The sequence below is a fragment of the Silene latifolia genome, chromosome 9 (genome assembly GCF_048544455.1).
Source record: "Silene latifolia isolate original U9 population chromosome 9, ASM4854445v1, whole genome shotgun sequence".
Classification (NCBI taxonomy): domain Eukaryota; kingdom Viridiplantae; phylum Streptophyta; class Magnoliopsida; order Caryophyllales; family Caryophyllaceae; genus Silene; species Silene latifolia.
Genome location: NC_133534.1, coordinates 100,686,120 through 100,708,709, shown reverse-complemented (window position 1 = coordinate 100,708,709; position 22,590 = coordinate 100,686,120). Strand labels below are relative to the sequence as shown.

The following is a 22,590-nucleotide window of genomic DNA, read 5'->3' as shown; positions in this document are numbered from 1 at the left end:
GTTTTCATGCAATAAATAGGTGGTTTGGTTTTTAGGCGGAAAATGATGCATATTATCGTTACGATAAATAAATAAAAGAATGCAGTACGTAAATAAAATTCCTAGTGTGGCCTATCCTAGTAAAAAGAACATAATACAACTTTTGAATCCACCGTTGGACCCGAAAAGCTTGTCTTGATGTTCCATCTTTGACCTTGCAGCGGGAGTGAGCATCCGATCTCCATCTTTGGTCTTCTCAAAAATTACAATTTAAAATTTACAAATATAAACCTATTTACATTCTAAATACGAAAACTGTAATTACAAGTGAAAAATCCAAAATCGGAGATACGAGATCTCAAAATACAACCAAGACCGTGTTCCATCATTACGGTAACACGTTCTACTAAGGCCACACTAAGTTACAATCGTTTGTAAAAATGAATAAATACGTAATAAAAGGCATTCACGGCATTTAAAATAACGATAAAAGAAAATGCATCAACTAAAACAAATTTATTCGTGACATAATTCCGTAATTATGTTAAATTTATCCAAACCACCTTTTAACGATTAAAATTTATGTGATAAAACCGCTTCTATCAATTTAATTTTAATCTATTACAATCCGTTACTTTAAATACGCTTTAAAATAACTCAATGGTACGTGTGTGAACCGTTTCACAATCATAGCGAGTGTACAATATCCGTATAAAGTACATATTAAGGCCAAAAGAAAATTTAAAACAAAAGGAATAAATTTTCAAAGTCGCGAACAAAAATCCCTCGATCCAGGGACAAAAGTGCTCGATTGAGGAACAAAGGGGTCGATCGATCAATCGCTAGTCGATCGAGAGGTATGCTAATCGAAAGTACTCGATCGACAAGATCGAGGTCGATCGAGGGCTTTTATCAGCAAATCTGCTCGATCGAGTACGAGGACTTCTCGATCGAGCAGTGGGGTTTTAAACAGAGGTCGATCGAGTACTGAAAATACTCGATCGAGCAAAAACAACAAGGAAGGGCTCTCGATCGAGTAGAAACATGCTCGATCGAGGGCAAAAACATTCTGAAAACATGAAACCCTCGTGAAAACAGTTTTGACGAAACAAAACAACATCTCAATTTTGATCAAAACCGCATCAAAACAATTTACAATCTGACAGAACTTGACATATTGTTATAATCTCCGTATAAAATAACAATATGCAAAAGAACAAAACGAAAATAAGATAAATCAACCGTGTAAAAACATGTCACGGTTTCAACAAAAACGAAACAGCCGTGCATACATGGCACGGTTTTCGAGACAAAACAATCGTTTCAAAATCGTTTTATGAAAATCACATAAAAAATTTACGTGGCCTCGCTCTGATACCACTTGTAGGGTAATATCCATATAAGACCCTTTAAATTTAAGGATTATAACGTAAATTTAACATGTGAAATATGGTCATAAACGAAATATAATGAAAAACGATTAAGCACAAGAATTAACCTTCGGTCCTAGTGCAATTCGGCAATGAGAGATCAAAGTAGACCTCCTCCTAATTGTTGCACCCAAGATCGTCTAAGAATATGCCCTTGTGCTAGAAATGCGTTCTCTAATTGCCTTGCAATATTGAGAGAACTTGATGAGAGTTTTTCGAGATGTGAGATCTAGGTTTCAGAGAGAAAAATGATCTCCAAAACCCTAATTTTGTTGTCAAAATGAATTAGGTTTCAAAAGGAGAGAAGGCTCTCCTTTTGTTGCCTCGGTCCGCGGGTCACTAGAGGAGGGAGTGGGCTTTCCACTTTCTCCTCATTTAACTCGTGATCCGACCGATCCGACTCGTCTCGCTAAAATGTATATGACGCGGTTTTTATTATAAATCGTCATCGGTTATCGGCTATTAAAATATCAACTAATAACACGGGTTAGTTGAAGTATTAATACATGTCCGACAAAGACGATATTGTATAATTAATTTATTCAATATACATTAATCGAATATAAATCGTTTACATTCAATTTACGAATTAACTGCTTAATTCGCCTTAGCCCATTTTATTTAATCCGTATTAAATAAAATATCTCAACATCACGTTTGACTAATTACTAGTCAATAACTCGGACTAACTGGTTAGTCAAAATTGGCATCAACATGACTGTATTTTCATACTGTCACGTCTCTCAAACGTATCCTATAGGTGTGACTTTTAGGGACCAGTTGATCACCGCCATCTGTATGACAATAACGTCAAACTTATCTAGCAAGCCAACCGTTATTGATAAACGTGGATCAACTGATAATAATACCAAAAGTATGCCCTTTGATCCTTTTAGAGATTTATAAGTCCTTGCACTAACAGGAGCCGGTGGTGATGTGGGTCTTGGTGCGGCAGGAGCAGGCACTTCGGGTGGTGGTGGTGATGAGGATGCAGTGATGGATGAGTAGCAGCAGCAGGAGTGATGATACTCCACTTCCTTCTTTTATGTTCGTAGTTTATGCCGGATATTAGTTTGTTTTCGGTTGGTACTTTTGAACTTGGTTTGTATCGATGGCCATAAGGCCGTACTTGCGTATTTCTGGACTTGTTTTACAGGATTTATGGGTCGGGTTAGCATCCCGACTCGTATTTATGTGATTATATTTTTATGTTTGGAGCTTAGGGAATTTTGTGACTTGTGGCAACTCGATCAAGTGGCCCTCACTCGATCGAGTAGCTACAAGTGTGGCAATCGAAGGGGTATTCTGATCTCGGGCTACTCGATCGAGTAGCTAAGAGACTCGATCGAGTAGGGCCAGCTCGATCGAGTGCCTGACCAACTCGATCGAGTGTCACTGTTACAGGCACATTTCGATGTTTAAATTGTTTGAATCCTTCTATTGTTGATTGTCTTTATATTATTCATGATTGTTGGTGCTTAGTGACATGTTTCGGCTTCACCGTTCGTCTTATTTTAACTTGTGGTTGGGCATGAGTAAAATTCTGTGCGATGTAGGTGCGTCGGGACAATAAGATATATTGTTGCGGGGACTTGGTGTAATACTCCGTATTTATGAGTCTTGGGGTACTCTATCGAGTAGGCCTTACTCTGTCGAGTAAGGGAGTTTTGCGAAATAAAATAGTTTCTGACCTGTTGGGTACTCAATCGAGTAACTACGATACTCGATCGAGTAGGGGGTACTCGATCGAGTACCGGCTACTCGATCGAGTAGCCGTTCTGAGGGGGTTGTTTTCTCGGGTTTTGTTAATTATGCGATTAAGGTATATAATCTTTTCGTCATTCATTCTAATCACTTTTCTAAAACTTAAATCACTGTGAGAAGAGAAAGAAAACTACGTTCATCACCTTAATCGCATTGTTAACAAATCCCGGAGCTTGGAAGGTCGGATTTCACTTGTCTTTACACCGTTGTAATCCTTGCGTCGAGGGTAAGACCTTTATACCGTTTTTATTATATTTCGTCAAAGTTAGTTAAACCCTAATATTGGGAATTGGGGATTTTGTTGTGTTATGTGCATAGTAGTAATTATGTGCTTGTATAATTAGGAGGAGGATTCGTAGAGGAAGCTTTTTTACTTGGTTTGTGAGATCGTCGACAATTGTGCTTTCCGGTAGGGTTTCCCTACTCAAGATTACTTACATGTGGTGTGGTGTTGTCTTTGTAATTAGTATAATTGGTTGATTCGACGATGTTGTGATTGTGGTTGTGATTGTTTGTCTGTGGTTCTCGAGATGCGTTCTCGGCTGAGTGGAGTCACTTGCGGGAGTGGCTTCACGCCCTAGTTTCGCCCTTCGTGGAACCCGCCACGGAAGGGGATGTGCACATTAATGGGACAGGGTTATCGCTCGGTATGATGAGCGGGGCTTAGGTGGGAACGGCTGCGGTCCCCCACTGGCAAAAGTCCGGTGGACGATCGGAGACGGAGATGGAGTGGAGTGCTTGATCGTGTATGATTTTTTGAGTTGTGTTGGTTCTTGTATTATTGATTATACCTCTTGTGTAAATAGTGCGACCCGGTTAATGTTTTAAAACTGCGGTGATCCATTCGGGGATGGTGAGCGGATATTGAGCAAGTATGACATGAGTACTTTGGGATAGCCGGGATTGCCACGATCGGATGATAGAAGTCTTCCGCTTTGTAGCTTAGTAGTTTTCATATACATTTCGATTAGTTCGATGAGACAGTAGTTTTGAGAACATGTATTGGTATTTGGTTTGGTTTTTGGATTGTAACCTTTCGCTAAAGTATTACTATTTAAATATCGTTTCATTATTGTTTATTTGATTATCATTGCCTCGGGTAACCGAGATGGTAACGTCCTTATACCTGAGTGGTCCTGGTAAGGCACTTGGAGTATGGGGGTGTTACAAAATGGTATCAGAGCGACGATCCTGAAACCTGTAACCAATGAACCCAATGAATATAGGGAGTCTATTAAAATGAACCCGGGGTAAAGGTTGTAGGAGCTAATGCAAAGGCTTGGGAGACGTCCTAAAGTCGCGAACTCGTCCTACAATTTTGAACCGGTCACATGGGGGGAATATCTGTTAAGTCGTATGTGTTGTTTGTTCGCTTGTGTGTGGATGTGATGAGGTGTGTTGTAAATGTTGGATGTTTGAAGTAGAAGTTGAGAATATGAATGAAATTGAAGAGATATATATATAGAACTGTGTTGGCATGAGAAGCATGTTGGGTGATACTATGTGGCATTAATAACATGATATAATCGTTTGTTAATCGCATGAGCAGTTGAGTAGCTTGGTATGCATAATTAGGACATGATATCGTGTTTATAAGCTGTTTTACATGTTAGAATATGTCATAGCATGCGGGTAGCATATTCGAGTTTGCATGACTCGATCGAGTGGGACTGACTTGATCGGGTGGGTTTTTGACGTTTTTACGACCAGAATCGAGTTTTAGGGTACTCGATCGAGTAACTAGGGGTACTCGATCGAGTAGGGGGTCAATCGATCGAGTAGCCTGGCTACTCGGTCGAGTATGTTAGAGGTCAGAAGGTCTGTTTGTGTTCTGGAGTCGAGGTACTCGATCGAGTATGGGAGGCACTCGATCGAGTAGCCTCTTACTCGATCGAGTAGGTTGGGACACTCGATCGAGTAGCACCTGGGTAGCCTGTTTTCGTGTTTTGAGGTTTAGTACATGTGTTTATGTCTACCCTTTCTTATATATAGCTTCAAGATGCCGCCTAAGAGAAACGCTTACTATGCGAGAGCTGAGGCCATGAATACGGATGATATCGTTAATATGTTGGAGCACCAGGATGCTCTTACTGAGGCCTTAAAGAAAGTGAATAAGGATACGGAGGTTGATCACTCTAAGATCAGCCTTTACATAGCTAGGTTCAACCCAAAGGAGTACAAAGGGACCGGAGAACCAAACCTTCTTGACAACTGGCATCGTGAGATGGAGAATATCTTGGACCTGGTTCATTGTCCGATGAGATGAGAGTAGAGCAAGCTGCGTTCTATCGAGAGAGGCAGCGGTGGTGAGTCTTTGGGATAAGGTGAAAGTGAGTGCGAGAGAGATGTATGCTAACCAAGGCTTACCTGCTATACCTTGGGATGAGTTCCGTAGGGCCATGAGAAAAGAGTTTGTGCGAGCATGTGAGAAGCAAGGCGAGGGAGGAGTTCGATGGGTTCAAGATGACATCGACATGTCCGTGGTGAGTACTATAAGCGATTTAATGAGAAGTCTAGGTATCTTTGAGGACATGGGATTGAGTGATGAGAATCGGCGCCGAGGTTTGAGAGGGGTTGACCCCTAGGATCATGGATAAGCTCCCCGTAGGAGTCCTTACTGATGTTAAGGACGCTTATGAGAGAGCTGGGAGGGCTGAGATGTTAGTGGAGATGGCTCAGGAGAGGTCCGGTGTTGAGAAAAGAAAGGTTGAGAGTGAGGGTGGTGGCCAATCTAGTCATAAGAAAGGCAACCACAATCAAGCTAAGGGGTTTTCTCTTTGGGTCGGGGTTTAGTGTGGGGCTTCCTTCGGGCGTGGCCGTGGGGGTAGCAAAGAATTGGGGGGTATGACTTGCTTTGGGCAGGCGGTGTCGGCCACAAGAGACATGAGTGTACGAGTGTGCCTGGAGCTTTTCAGGGGACGGGTCAGGGAAGTTATTCTCAGGGACCGGCATAGAGTTATGTGAGCAACAGACCAAGTGGGTCATGGTCTAACCGGGGGAGCCAGAGCTATCAGAGTGAAGGTAACCGCAACGGCGGTAATTCTTATCAGAAACCAGCTACAAACAACAACAACAACAACAACAATCGGGGTCGGTGCTAAGCGGCCACATCGGCCAAGATCTTGTCCGGGGAGGTGGACGAGAAGACCGATGGAAAGTCATTCATGATGGACAAGAAAGCAAATTGAGGAGGATGCACATGTTATCACTGGTACCTTTCTTGTTAACGGTATTCATACCTATGTTTTGTTTGATTCGGGGGCTTCCCAGTCGTTTGTATCATCGAGTCATGTTAAAAGGTTGGGTTTGAGAGTTTATGAGTCTGTGAGTGAGAAAGTTTTCATACCTTCGGGAGAGTCTGTATCTTGTGGGAGGTTGTTTAGAGATGTGTCTATGATAGTTGGGCAAGTTGATCTACCTGTAGACTTGCTAGAGTTTCTTTTTAGCGGTTTTGAGATGATAGTCGGGATGGATTGGCTGGAAAAGTATAAAGCTAAGATAGACTGTCATCAAAAGAAAGTGTCTTTGAGAGGGCCTAAGGGTGTTAGTGTGTCTTATCGTGGGTTTTTAGTCAAACCCAAAGTTAAGTTGATTGCAGCTATCACGTTGAAGTCTTATCTGAGGAAGGGATGTCCTTTGATCTTGTGCCATGTGAGAGATGACCGGATAGAGAGTCCGACGATTGACGAGATACCAGTGGTGGGAGAGTTTGCTTTGATGTTTTTCCCGACGAGATTCCGGGGTTGCCACCGAAGAGGGAGATAGATTTCACCGTTGAGTTGAAACCGGGGACGGGGCCAATCTCTAAGGCACCGTACCGGATGGGTCCTAAAGAGATGGAGGAGCTAAGGAAGCAGTTAGATGATCTGATAGAGAAGGGATACATTAGACCTAGTGTATCGCCGTGGGGAGCACCAGTTCTTTTCGTGAAGAAGAAGGATGGGAGTTTGAGGTTATGCATAGTTTACAGAGAGCTGAACCGAGTGACGGTGAAGAACAAGTATCCTTTGCCAAGGATAGATGACCTGTTTGATCAGTTGAGTGGTGCATCAGTCTTTTCCAAGATTGATTTGAGGTCGGGGTACCATCAGGTGAAGATTAGAGAGGTAGACATACCAAAGACAGCTTTCACGTCGAGGTATGGTCACTATGAGTATGTGGTGATACCGTTAGGGTTATCTAACGCACCGGCCGTGTTTATGGATTTGATGAATAGAATCTTCAGACAGTTTTTGGACAAGTTCGTGGTGGTGTTCATCGATGACATCTTAGTCTACTCTAAGACTAAGGAAGAGCATAAGGAGCATCTGAGGATCGTGTTGCAGACGTTGAGGGACCATGAGTTGTATGCTAAACTGTCCAAGTGTGAGTTCGGTTGGAGAAAGTTGCTTTTAAGGGGCATGTGATCTCTAAGGAGGGAGTAGCTGTGGATCCGACAAAGATTGAGGCAGTGACAAAGTGGGAAGCACCAAAGAATGTCGCCGAGATTAGGAGTTTCTTGGGTTTAGCTGGATACTACAGACGGTTCGTGAAGGATTTCTCCAAGATAGCTAGACCCATGACAGCTTTGATGAGGAAAGAGAACAGGTTTCGTTGGGATGAGAGTTGTGAAAAGGCGTTCCAAACATTAAAGGAGCGTTTGACCACAGCTCCTATCTTAGCATTGCCTGAAGGGATCGAGAACTTTGAGGTTTATACAGATGCCTCAAAGAATGGGTTGGGATGTGTGTTGATGCAGAACGGTAAGGTGATTGCCTATGTTTCTAGGCAATTGAAGCCGTATGAGGAGAACTACCCTACACATGATCTAGAGTTGGGTGCGGTGGTGTTTGCTCTCAGGATTTGGAGACATTACCTTTATGGGGCGACCTTTCAGGTATTTTCTGATCACAAGAGTCTCAAGTACATCTTCACTCAAAAGGAGTTGAACATGAGACAGAGAAGGTGGATGGAGCTGATTGGCGATTATGACATGGATATTATCTACCATGAAGGGAAAGCCAATGTCATTGCAGATGCTTTGAGTAGGAAGAGTGTACACTCCCTGTGTACAAATCTATCTTTGATGAGGTTGAGAGATGAGGTGGGGAAGTTTGGGATACATATGATTCGGAGAGGAGATCTTTGTGGGAGATTTGACAAGATGCGGCTGATCTTTATGATGATATTCGAGGTAAACAAGCTTTGGATCCTAAGATGGTTGAGTGGAGAGCTGGAGTAGAGAAAGGGACAGTGTCCCGATTTTCTATTCACACAGATGGTAGTTTGAGATTTGATGGTAGGTGGTGTGTCCCTAATGATGAGGAGCTGAAAAAGACAATTATGACAGAGGCACATTGCACACCATATTCAGTACATCCAGGTGGAGACAAGCAATACAAGGACTTGAAGAACACGTTTTGGTTGCCTGGGATGAAGAAAGAAACAGCTGAGTTCGTGGCCCGTTGTTTGACATGCCAGAGAGTAAAAGAGGAACAGCGACGACCACAAGGTAAGATTCAGTCTTTGGAGGTACTTGAGTGGAAGTGGGAATCCATTTCTATGGATTTTATCGTGGGTTTACCAAAGAGTCAACAGGGTAATAACATGATATGGGTGATAGTGGATCGACTGACCAAGATAGCTCACTTTGTTCCAATGAAAGATACATGGACTAAAGCACAATTGGCTATGGCTTATCGAAAGAATGTGCTTAAGTTACATGGAGTCCCTAAGGACATAGTGTCTGACAGAGATGCGAGGTTTATATCACGGTTCTGGAAAGAGTTGCGGGAATCTTTGGGTACAACTTTGAAGATGAGTACGACTTTTCATCCTGCGCGAGACGGTCGACTAAGAGAACAATCAAAACTCTTGAGGATATGTTACGAGCTTGTGTGATGGACTTTGGTGGTAGCTGGGAACAAAGGTTGGATTTGATAGAGTTTTCTTACAACAACAGCTATCACACTAGCATTGGCATGGCACCGTTTGAGGCTTTGTACGGGAGGAGATGCGAGAGTCGATTTGTTGGGACGACAGTCTTTGAGGCGATGGTTCTAGGACCAGAGATGGTACATGAGATGGTTGAACAGATTAAGATGATCAGGGAACGGATGAGAGCAGCTCAGGATCGACAAAAGAGTTATGCAGATCTACATCGCCGGGATATAGAGTTTCTGGTTGGGGATAAGGTTCTGCTGAAAGTGTCTCCTATGCGTGGTGTTATGAGATTTAGGAAGAAAGACAAGCTGAGTCAGAAGTTCATCGGTCCTTATGAGATCTTAGAGCGAGTTGGGGAGGTTGCTTACCGTCTGGCTTTACCTGCTGCTTTAGATTGAGTGGATAATGTGTTTCATGTATCGCAGCTGCGGAAGTATGTGAGTGACCCGTCACATGTGTTAGAGGCAGAGAGCATAGAATTAGATGAGTCTTTATCATATCTTGAGGTACCTAAGCAGATCCTTGACTGGAAGGTTAGGAAGACTAGGAGTGGTGAGACAGTGTTGCTTAAGATCCTCTGGTCTAACCACGAGACAGAGGAAGCTACATGGGAGGCAGAGGAGATCATGAGGGAGCGCTACCCTTTCCTTTTTGATCAGGTATGTTTGGTTACGAGGACGTAACCTTGTTTCTTTTAGGGGGGTAGGAGATGATCGCAAAGAGTTTTTAAGAGTTTTTATACCCTTTTTATGTTGTGTCGGTATAGTTAATGTCGTTGAGTCGGGTTGAGTTTGAGTTAGTAACAAGTTTTTATATTGAGTTTATTTCGATTGTTGAGTCGGGAGTGTGGTAGAGTGAGTCTTTGTTTTGTGTTGGTTTGAACTTCGGGGACGAAGTTCTTGTTAACGAGGGAAGACTGTAATACTCCGTATTTATGAGTCTTGGGGTACTCTATCGAGTAGGCCTTACCCTGTCGAGTAAAGGAGTTTTGCGAAATAAAATAGTTTCTGACCTGTTGGGTACTCGATCGAGTAACTACGATACTCGATCGAGTAGGGGGGTACTCGATCGAGTACCTGGGCTACTCGATCGAGTAGCCGGTTTACGGGGGGTTGTTTTCTCGGGTTTTGTTAATTATGCGATTAAGGTATATAATCTTTTCGTCATTCATTCTAATCACTTTTCTAAAACCTAAATCACTGTGAGAAGAGAAAGCAAACTACGTTCATCACCTTAATCGCATTGTTAACAAATCCCGGAGCTTGGAAGGTCGGATTTCACTTGTCTTTACACCGTTGTAATCCTTGCGTCGAGGGTAAGACCTTTATACCGTTTTTATTATATTTCGTCAAAGTTAGTTAAACCCTAATATTGGGAATTGGGGATTTTGTTGTGTTATGTGCATAGTAGTAATTATGTGCTTGTATAATTAGGAGGAGGATTCGTAGAGGAAGCTTTTTTACTTGGTTTGTGAGATCGTCGACAATTGTGCTTTCCGGTAGGGTTTCCCTACTCGGTGTACTTACATGTGGTGTGGTGTTGTCTTTGTAATTAGTATAATTGGTTGATTCAGACGATGTTGTGATTGTGGTTGTGATTGTTTGTCTGTGGTTCTCGAGATGCGTTCTCGGGTTGTGTGGAGTCCTTGCGGGGAGTGGCTTCACGCCCTAGTTTCGCCCTTCGTGGAACCCGCCACGGAAGGGGATGTGCACATTAATGGGACGGGGTTATCGCTCGGTATGATGAGCGGGGCTTAGGTGGGAACGGGCTGCGGTCCCCCACTAGCGTGGTCTGGTCCAAAGGACGATCGGAGACGGAGATGGAGTGGAGTGCTTGATCGTGTATGATTGTGTGAGTTGTGTTGGTTACTGTATTGTTGATTATACCTCTTGTGTAAATAGTACTGACCCCGGTTAATGTTTTAAAACCTGCGGTGATCCATTCGGGGATGGTGAGCAGATATTGAGCGGTATGACATGAGTCTGGGATAGCCGGGATTGCCACGATCGGATGATAGAAGTCTTCCGCTTTGTAGCTTAGTAGTTTTCATATACATTTCGATTAGTTCAAGAGATGTAGTTTTGAGAACATGTATTAGTATTTGGTTTGGTTTTTGGATTGTAACCTTTCGCTAAAGTATTACTATTTAAATATCGTTTCATTATTGTTTATTTGATTATCATTGCCTCGGGTAACCGAGATGGTAACGTCCTTATACCTAAGTGGTCCTGGTAAGGCACTTGGAGTATGGGGGTGTTACACTTGGCATGCACGTGATGTTGCTTAAGTTCATATTTGCATATATATGTCTATGACTTGCGAGTAATGGTTAAGTAATGTCAGTAGAGTGTTGTTCTGTCATGAGTCGGATATCGATGTTGATCACTGCACGCAGTTTTAACGGTATTTGTATTACCTTGTAACCTTCATGCGGGTACCATCTGTCGTTGTTTAATCAATACTATAATTATGATATTATCAATTGTTCAGAAAGGTAGTTTTACAATAATTGTTGAATTTACTATTAATTGTACCAGTATATCTGCACTATGTTACGTGATATCCGTGGTTTATGTTGTATGAATTGTACGTAAGTAATGTCAAGGAGTAGAGCGTGAATCAATGTTGTTTGGTGGTTTATGAGTAATGTCAAAGTAATATCGTCTGTATCGGGTGAGGAATAGGGAAGTTGTTAGATGGTGAACTTCGAGGACGAAGTTCCTTTTTAGAGGGGAAGAGTAATGTCGCAAAAGAAAAAAATGATGTAATTATAACAATTGTGCGTTATTTTGTGGTATTTTTAAGTGTGTGAATAATTGCTTCAATAGTTTCATATGTGTGTTTTATAATGTCATATGTATGTTTTGGTAGCTCCATAGTGGTTGTAGTACATTTGAGTAAGGATTTATAACAATTGTCGAATGGTGTAGCAGGTTGTATACTTTGTTTCGGTGATATTTTAAGAGTGATGACTTGAAACTTTAATGATTTTAGCGGAATCGTGTTTTAAGGTCAGGGTAATTGAGTATAATGACACATGTGTCGTGGTGAACTTGTGACAAATCAGTCGGGTTGTGTGTTTTGGTAAGTGGTAGTTGTTGACCGGTGATGAATGAAAGTATAGTCTCGCAATCATGTTGGTACATGTCTGAGTAATTCTATGTAGTAGTATAAGTGATAGTCGAGTTGATTGTATTGGTGTATGATATGTGTTCAGTAGCTTAAAAAGGAAGTTAGTAGCTATTGAGGTTTGACTGTGTGACGTGTGTTAAGTGGTTGACGATGATGTTTGATAGGCATACGTAGTGGGATAATATTTCTAAACACTTTTGTTGACCTGTGTCGAGTAAACGGTGGTGTTGACTTTAGTTCTTTGTCGTGTGGTTCTGGAGAGGATGAGCTGAACTTCGGAGACGAAGTTCTTTTTAAGAGGGGAAGACTGTAATACCCGTCCTTTTAGGGACTCGTTGACTGACGTTGACCGACCTTAGGGGCTTGTTGTAGTCTCAGGGATATCGTACAGGAGATGTCTTGTGTCATGTTAAGCTTTGGATGAGTGGTACTCGATCTAGTCGAGGCTACTCGATCGAGTAGCTTGAGTACTCGATTGAGTAAGGGTCACTCGATCGAGTAAGTTAGTTACTCGATCGAGTAGCGTCTTTACAGCGGGGATTTATAATCGTGTTTTGATAGAATCGCAAATCATTTCCGCCTCTCTTCTCTAAACCTAGATGTCGCCTTTCCTCATTCCCTTCACCATAATCCCTTCCTTTGGAGCCTTGGATGATGCTTATGCCTTGGGGGTAGATTGCATGAGTCGGGTAGCGATCTTGACGCCGGATAGCTATGTGTAGGTATGTCATCATCATTGTCGTTGTCGTTTCGGTTAGGGTTGTAGTAGTGATAATGGATTATTGTACTGTTTGTATAGTTGTATTGCTTGCTTGGTTGATGTCATGTGGTTGAACATGGAATCGCTGTGGTTGGCTAAAGGTAGGTTCGCCTACTCAGTTTCTGTCGGTTGTCTAGTGTGTCATTTGTTGTGTTGTTGTGGCGTCGGTATGATTGAATTGGTTGTGATATTGGTTGCTGGTGTTTGTGACGGTTGTTGGTTTATATTGTGGATTGTTGTTGTATAACTGTCTGTGATATTCGAGGCGCGTCCCTGGCTGAGTGGAGTCACTTGCGGGAGTGGCTTCACGCCCTAGTTTCGCCCTCCGTGGAACCCGCCACGGAAGGGGATGTGCACATTAATGGGACAGGGTTATCGCTTGGTATGATGAGCGGGGATTTGATGGGTACGGCTGCGGTCCCCCACTGGCAGGGCTGGTACAGTGGACAGTCGGTGACGGTGATTGGTTGGAGTGGTTGTGGCTTGTGTGTGTGCTTGGTTGTGTCTGTGGTATATTGGCTGTTGATGTTGTGTCATACTTCAGTTACTGACCTTGTGTGGTTTGTTTTCTTGTTTGCTTCTGTTGTGTCTGCCGTGATCCCTTATGGTGAGCAGTCGGTCTTAGAGGTGATGTCTTGGAAGTTAGCCGGAGTCTTGGCAAGGAAGGGTCTTTCACAAGTTATGTCATGGATAGTTCACATATGGATGACGAGTTATATCTTTTGTATTAGTAGTTTTGGTTTAATCACTTGTAATAACTTATAAATGTTCTTTTATCGAATTTTGATGATTGCTTTCCTCGGGCAACCGAAATGGTAACGCTTTTATATGCTAGGGAAGGTCTTGTTAAGGCTCCTTGGTATATGGGGGTGTTACAGATAGCTACTGGACACAGGTGTTCTCCTCATCACATACAACTCTTAAATTTACCTGTTACAAATGAGGAAATAAGGCAAATTTTCTTTGATATTCCTGCTGATAAATCCCCTGGGCCAGATGGATTTACTAGTGCTTTCTTCACGGATAGTTGGGAGATTATTGGTGAAGATATGTGTGCTGCCATTAAGGATTTCTTTGCTACTGGGAAATTGCTTACCCAATTGAATGCTACTACTATTTCTTTGATACCAAAATGTGATAGGCCTACCTCAGTGAAGCAATTCAGACCCATAGTTTGCTGTAACATGATTTATAAGGTCATCTACAAGTTATTATGTAGTAGATTATCTTTAGTACTACCTGATATTATCAGTGAGAATCAAGGTGCTTTTATCAAAGGGAGATCAATTATTGAGAATATTCTTATTTGTCAAGATATTGTGAAGCTCTATAACAGGAAAGCAGTTTCCCCTAGATGTCTGTTTAAGATTGATTTGCAAAAAGCATATGATACTGTGGAATGGGATTTTGTTGAACAACTCTTTAGAGCTCTTGGGTTCCCTGATCAGTATACTCAGAGAGTACTGATGACCTGTGTTACATCCACTTCTTTCTCTCTTAGTCTGAATGGAAGTAACTTTGGTTATTTCAAAGGTAGGAGAGGCCTCAAGCAAGGAGATCCCATATCACCTCTCATCTTCACTATGTGTATGGATTACTTGTCTAGGATGATTAACTTTGATACTGCTCATTGGCCATTTCAATATCACCCTTTATGCAAAGAAATTAAGCTTAATCATCTAAAGTTTGCTGATGATTTGTTACTGTTCTGCAAGGGTAATACTCAATCTATCATGTTGCTGATTAGGGCTTTCTCCTCCTTTCCAAAAGCATATGGTTTGACTATGAATAATTCCAAGTCTGAATTATTCTACAATGGAGTGTCCTCTACTCTGAAAACTAACATACAGTAAGCTACTGGTTTTATGGAAGGGGCCATGCCATTCAGATATCTTGGAGTTCCTATCCAAGCTGGCAGACTGCCTAAGAAAGAATGCAATGCATTGGTAGAGAGGATGGTTAGAAGAATCAGGAGTATGGGTGCAAAATAAACTATCTTATGCAGGAAGACTGGTTCTCATCAATTATGTGCTTAACACTATATATTCTTACTGGGCTGGCATGTTTATTATTCCTAAAGGAGTAATCAGAAGGATAGAAGGTGTTTGTAGGAATTATCTGTGGGATGGGAGTGCAGACTACCACAGAGTGCCTCTTGTGGCTTGGGATAAGGTGACCCTTCCAAAAACTGAAGGGGGATTAGGGATCAAAAAAGATGACATCTGGAACATTGTATCTGTTGCTAAATTGGTTGATTGGATCTACAATAAAGCTGATAGGTTATGGATAAGATGGGTTAACCAAGTGTATATTAAGCAAAAAGACTAGCACTCATATGTGCCTCCTGCTGATGCTGCTTGGGCATGGAAGAGTATATGCAAAGTCAAGGACGTAATGAAAACATGTTATACTGATAACCAATGGTCTGGTACCAATAAGCCATATGCAATCAGAGAAGGTTACTCCTGGTTGAGACCTCATAATCATCAAGCAAACTGGGCTCCTATGGTCTGGAACAACTGGAACTTCCCAAAATATTCCATGATAGCATGGATAGTGATGAATGAGGGTCTGAAGGTCGAAGCCAAGCTCCTCCAGTTTGGTACTTGCCCTGATGACAGGTGTTGTAATTGTGACAATGCATCAGAGACTCAAAGCCATTTTTTCTTTGAATGTCCTTATAGTAGACGAGTGATGAATGCTGTTAAACAATGGTGTGGTTTTAGAATCAATGTAAACATGGCAGGGTGGCTATCACATACTGCAGGAACTTCCCTGAAGAAGCAGGTTCACTTTCTGATTTGGACTGCTTGTTATGCTCATATCTGGTACCAAAGGAACAATGCTAGACTGAATGCTACTCTGGTTTTGCCTGATAAACTTGCTGCTATCATCAAAGCTGAGGTACAAGGAAGAGTTAGATTCAATCTTAGGCTACTTTCTCCTGGAGTACAGGACCAGCTCAATGGGAGTGAGGTCACCTGGCTTCAAAAATGGGGTGTAGTAGTTAGGTGACTCAGTCTGTGGAGTCCATGTAGTGAGTCTGCTATGTTGAGAAGGTCAGTGCTAACTAAGGACTTGTCTTAGTCACACTCAATTGTTTGGTTGTCATTTTGGCTTTTTGTTAATATATATATACTCACATTTCACCAAAAAAAAAGTTGAATTATTGTCAAATATTTAGTGAAGACCAAATCGGACCAAATATACGATATTAGCTTTAATAGGGCGATTTGGCACATCACATGGCGTGTTTCATACATATATTAATGCTGCATTTTTAGTATGAATGTCATGTTTTATTTTATGTAATTTTGAATTATGTAATTTGTACTTAGTATGGCCTTAGTTTTTAATTGATATTTCCCGAAATGAATGGGGATATCGATTCAGTTGTAATTATTTGTGTTCTTGTATCACTTTTATTTTAATTTTGGTTTTCTTTTTATAATGTATAAAGTAGAAAAGCTATGTAATTTATTTATCCCGGAGTTCCTTGAAGAAGGTGCCATTCGGGAAGGCATTCCGACAAAGACGGTGTTGCTTTGAAGTGCGTGCCAAATGAAGTTCAAGGGACCAAGGAGTTGGTTTCCGAATTTGTAAATAGTTTATTAAATTTACTATTTTAGGAAGGCCATACTAGGATTTTATTGCTTTACTTTGCATTTATTTTATATGTTTGCATGCATAGCCAAATCACCATAACTACACATGCATATCATATTTTATCGAGTCATCGACCATGTCAATTATAATTATCGTAGTTCACCGCTTTAGTTCACTTAAAACGAGATAGATAATAAATTGACAAGACCTCTCACTAAATAATAATTGAGAATTAGCCTTGCCAAATAGTAGAACCATGAGTCCCAATTTCATAAGGAAGTAGGCTCGGCTCACCGGGGTGCTAAACTTGTTACATTGGGTAAGTGGGTAGTAAATTGTTATTACGTCGAAATTTGGATTGAGCTCAACGGAAGTATTCGCGACCGTAGCCGCATGTGTTACGGGCTTAAGATAAATATTAAAGTAATTTTATCGACCGAGAGTTCTAGAAGTAGAATCGATTAAAGAGTTAATCCACCGAATTATATTGATTAGGGATGAATCGGCTCACCGTGCCCTTGTTAATATGAATTTGGATCTCGGGATAATTTATAATAGTTGAGGAGAGGTCACTATATAAATGCTTAAAACTTGTTTAAAATGTTTACAAGTATTATTAAAACGATAAATGTTTATTAATTCCTTCACTTCCTATTTTGTAGTCAAAATTGTTTTCTCAATTGCAATGACAACTCCAAATTCATCCGCAAACACTAGCTCGACCACTCTCACCAATGTTCTTGGCTCCGATCCTTCATGGATCGATGTAAATTAGAAAATAATGGGTCCAACTTTGCCGATTGGGACGCTCAACTCCGTTTGGCCGCGGAGGGTGAGGACAAGCTTTGTTACCTCACCTAGGCCTCTCCCACCATACCTACCGCAAGGTCTACCCCGCCGCTAGGCAAGCCTATAAGACTTACCAAAAGGAGTCGGCCGCGATCAAAAGTATGTTGATCTTCTCTATGGAGGCCGATCTCCAAAGGAGTGCTATAAAGATTAGCACCGCATATGAGATCTATACGAAGCTTGTGACCATGTTTTCACAAGCTCCAAGGATCATACAATATGAAGCGGCATCCGCATTTTTCGATCTCAATAACAAGGAGTGCCAAAAAGTTAGCCCTCATGTGCTCAAGTTAATAGAGCATGTTGAGACTCTAAGATGCAAAAGGTAGAAATTCCCTAAGAACTCATCATTGACCGAATTCTTCATTCCTTGAATAAGGTTAAGGCATATGTTCAATTCAGGGTGAATTTTAATATGCAAAACTTGAAAGTGTCCCTCGACGAATTGCACAAAATGCTTGTGCAAGCCGAGAGGGATATGGGGCTAAATGTTAGCACCACCAAGGATGTGCTCAACATTAATCAAAAGAGCAAGGGGAAGGCTTTTGAAGCTAGCTCCTCTAAGTCCAAAAGGGGTGCCTCCTCCGAGGACAAATGCCACTATTGTAATGGTGTTGGGTATTGGAAGAGGAATTATCCAAAGTATCTTGGCGATATCAAAGCTGGAAATATTGTTCCAGTAGGTAAAAAACTATCCCTATCTTTTTGTTTCGATCTCAACTTTGGTATTTTGATACAAGTTGTGATGATTACCCTTTTTATTGTACTTAGGGCATCCAAGCAAGGACAAAGGCAAAGACAAGTAAGCCTAGAAGATCTTGAGGGAAGCTATATGTAGCCGCCCATGGTGTTAGATCTATGGAAGCTTGGCCTTATTTTGTTTTGTCTTTATATGTAGCCTAGAAGATCTTGAGGGAAGCTATATGTAGGAATTATCTGTGCGATATTTATAGTTAAACTATATATATTATACGATATTGTCATAATAAATTATTACAGACCGGCATTCATAAATCGACTGCAAGCTGTTGTAAGTAGAATTATTAATACGGAATAACATAAATGACATTTTATAAACAATACACTTTATATACATTTTTGTAAACAACCAAAATAAGAAGATTTAATCTCCTTATTTTTGGTAGTACGTAAAACCGAAAAGAGGAAAAAGAGGAGAAAAAATATCTCCTCTAATTCCCCTCCCTTTACACAGTTTTAAAAGAAAAAAAGGAGAGCATTTTACTCATTCCGTTTGACCTAAAATTATCTCATCAAAAATCACAAAAAAACCCTAAATTTAATTAGTGAAATTAGGGTTCCTCTTCAAGCAAAAAGGGGATCTCATTCTAGCAATTTGAGGGGCATTTCTCGGAGCATCTTGGGTGCAACGATTAGGCGAATATCATTTTGATATTGTTCTTAGGCCTTTTGCTAGGACCAAAGATTGATTCTTGATCTATACTATTTTGTTTATGCAATTTCTTTTATGACTAGTTTTCATAATGATAATTTCGTTATAATCCTAATAATCTTAAAGGAAGTATACCGATATTTCCTACAAGTGGTATCAGATCCAAGGCCACGAAATTATTTTGTATGATATTCATAAATGATTTTGAACAAAATTGAAGAAAAAAAAAAGGTGCGGCTGGTTTTATAAAAAAAAAATTGCCGATTTAATTTTTTTTCAGCCGAAGTTTTTTTTTTGTTTTGTTGTTTTGTTTCCATTTTGATTTTTCATATTGTTGTTTTAATTAGTTAAAATGATTATATGATGAATTTGTAGATGTTTGATTTAATGAGGATTAAATTAAAAAGTAAATGGAAATCGTCTTGTTTGATGATGTTAAATTTGTTTTTGCTATATAGTTTTTGGCATATATGGTTTTAAATCGTTGTTTAGAATCATGTTGCATTAATTTATATGTTCATGATTATGCCAATCTTGTTCTGATAGCAACTATAAACGAAATTGTTCATCTAAATGTTTTTTTTTATTTTGGGCATTATGCCGCAAGGAAAAAAAAAGGGGCTGTTTCGTTTTTAATTCAGCCGAAGAAGAAGAAGAAAAAAAAACAGTTTTTTTTGTAATTAGGGCTAAATGCCGAGACATATAAAAAAACAACTTTTCTGTTTTTTTTTTTTTTGTTTCGTTTTTTGTGGGATTGCCGAAAAAAAATATATTTTTTGTTTTGTTTTTTTGCTTTTGCCGAGAACAAAAACCAAAAAGAAAAAAAAAAATTTGGGCATCCATGCCGTGTGCTGCCGAGTATAAAAAAAATAATTTCTGTTTTTTGTTTTATTTTGGCCAATGATTATTATTATACATCATTTCTATATTTTGTATAATAGTTTGTTGTGAAAAAGTTCACATATTAAAGATACCTAATTATTTTAAAGAGGTTTAAAATAATGTTGGACTAATTCATATTACAAAATTAATATGTATTAAGAGTAAAATTATTGTGAGTAATTGAGGAATTGTCACATAATTTGATCAATTAAAAAGGTGGTTTGGATAAATTACTCTACATAATTAAGGAATTATGTCTTGAATGTTTAATTTATTAGTTGATGCATTTTTATTTAGTTGAATGAATCGTTGAATGGTTTTATTTACGTATTTTTGCAATCGGTTGTAATTTGTAATACCTAGTGTGGCCTTAGTTAAATTATGTTTTCGTAATGATGGAAACATAATTTTTAATGTAATTCGAGATCTCGTATCTCCGTTTGGTTTTCTTTTATATTATGGTTTTGAAATTAGAATGTAAATAGGTTTATTATGTAATTTTTAAATTGTAATTTTGAGAAGACTAAAGATGGAGATTGGATTGCTCACTCCCGCTACATGGACCAAGATGGAACATCAAGACAAGCTTCTCGGGTCCAAGGATGGATTCCAAAGTTGTATTTATGTTCATTTTGGTAGATAGGCCACACTAGAACTTTATTTTGTTTTACGTTTTTCATTCTTATTGCTTTTCATTCACATGATAGTTAGTGCATCATATTCCGCCTAAACCAAACCACCTACTAAAATGCATGAAAATTGACTCATATAGGTTGAATGTTAGTTTTCATAGACATACAGATGTCACACTTTTTAAGCCATCACCTTAGTTTATTCATTCTCGCATGCTAGATATTAGTTCACTTAAAATGAATTAAAATAAAGTTGATGGGATCTTCCTCTAAAACTGAAATTGAGACTAGTCTTTATAAGGGCAAACAACTATGAATCCCTTCTTCGTCGGTAGGCATATAGGACCTTACTCTCCATATGACCCCTTCTACGTTGGGTAAGTAGTTTGTGTTGACTTAGTTTACCTCAACATTATAATCCGAAGAGTTTCTCGTGATTATGATGGACTAAAGATAGAATTTACAGAAATTTATTCGACCAAGAATTCTAACAGTAGAATTGGCCAAAAGGTTGGCTCATCAATTTACAGATAATTGAGTCTTGGGATCATTTATATAATTCTTGAGGGAGGTCAATTGTATAAATGCTTGAGTCTTCGCGTTATAACAAAAAGATTGCATTAGACTTAAATCATAACGATGAGTATGCTTATTATATTTTATTCTTCTTTTCGCAGTGTAGAATTCGTTTATATTGATAATACTGTTACAACAAATGGCTGGAAATAACGAAATCCCAATGCCAAGTGCCACACTTGGACGCGAGTCCCGGTGAAAGCTTTCATGGACCACATGAATCGCTTCACACGTCTGAAAAACGACGGGTCCAACTTTGCGGACTGGGAGGCATCATTGCGGAATGCTGCCATTGCTGACGGTAAGCTCAAGTACTTAACTGAGCCAATACCGGTAAACCCAGGCCCCAATGCAGGAGTCAACGAGTCACTTGCTTATAGTGATTTCGTCATGGAAGCGGGTGCGATAAAGAACGTACTCATCTTTGCAATGGAAACCAATTTGCAAAGACGCTTCATTGCCCAAGGTGCAAACAAGATTTTCACCACGCTCACTAACGAGTTCTCAAAAGCACCGAGAATCGTTACTTATGAGCATACCTGTCGCTTCTTTGATGCGAAACTCCAGAAGGGCCAACCGGTTAGCCCACACATTCTTAACATGATTGAGAATGTCGAGAAATTGGAGGCACTTGATTGCAAAATCAGTGAGAGCATAGTCATTGACCGTATGCTTCATTCACTTCATGATGGTTTTGCCCTTTTCAGGGCAAATTACTACATGAATGACATGAAGAAAAGTCCTCATGAGCTACACTCACTTCTCGTACAGACCGAGAAGGATATGAAATTGAGTGGGAGCATGAAGCAAGATGTTCTCATGATTTCCAACAAGAATAAGGGTAAGGGCAAAGCTCCCGGCGACCTAACTGTAGGTAAGCCAAAGTTTAAGAAGCCAGTAAACGGTAAGAGTGGGCCTGGTGAGACTAGTGGCTCACAAGGCAAGGCAAAGAGCAAGGGCGATGACATTGAGTGCCACCATTGTCACAAGACTGGACATTGGAGGAGGAACTGTCTCGTGTACCGTGAGGACATAAAAGCAGGCCGCGTCACTCCTGTTGGTATGTCATCTTATATTCATATGATTGAAATTAACTATGCAAGTTTCGGAACTTGGGTACTTGATACTGGTTGTGGTTCTCATATGTGTAATCATTTACAGGGCCTAAAAAACATCACACCTCTCGGAAAGGGTGATGTGGACCTGCGAGTCGGGAATGGAGCTAAAGTTGCTGCAGTCTCAAAGGGAACATACGTAATCCAACTCCCTAGTGGTTTTGAGTTATATTTATATAACTGTTACTATGTACCCAGTTTGTCTAAGAACATTATTTCTGTTTACGTACTTGATAAAGACGGTTTCTCATTTTCAATAAAGGATAATAGCTGTATTTTCTCTTTCAATGAAATGATTTATGGCAAAGCAGTTTTCATGAATGGAATTTACATCTTAGATCAAACTACAGATATATTACACGTGAATTATAAGAAATTAAAGGTTGGTGACAAAGATCAAACCTATCTATGGCATTTTCGAATGGGACACATAAATGAAAAACGTGTAAAGAAACTCGTCGAGAATGGGACTATTCCCGCATTCGATTTTTCTACATTTAGCACGTGTGAATCATGTCTTATCGGCAAAATG

The 22,590-nt window shown here is 40.1% G+C and overlaps 1 protein-coding gene across 1 annotated transcript; it reads left to right on the top strand.

Moving 5' to 3' along the window:
- Positions 1-15,381: 15,381 nt before the first annotated feature.
- Positions 15,382-16,002, top strand: LOC141601406 (uncharacterized). Its single transcript, XM_074421685.1, has one exon. The coding sequence runs from the start codon at positions 15,382-15,384 to the stop codon at positions 16,000-16,002; it is 621 nt and encodes a 206-aa protein (XP_074277786.1).
- The last annotated feature ends 6,588 nt before the right edge of the window (positions 16,003-22,590 follow it).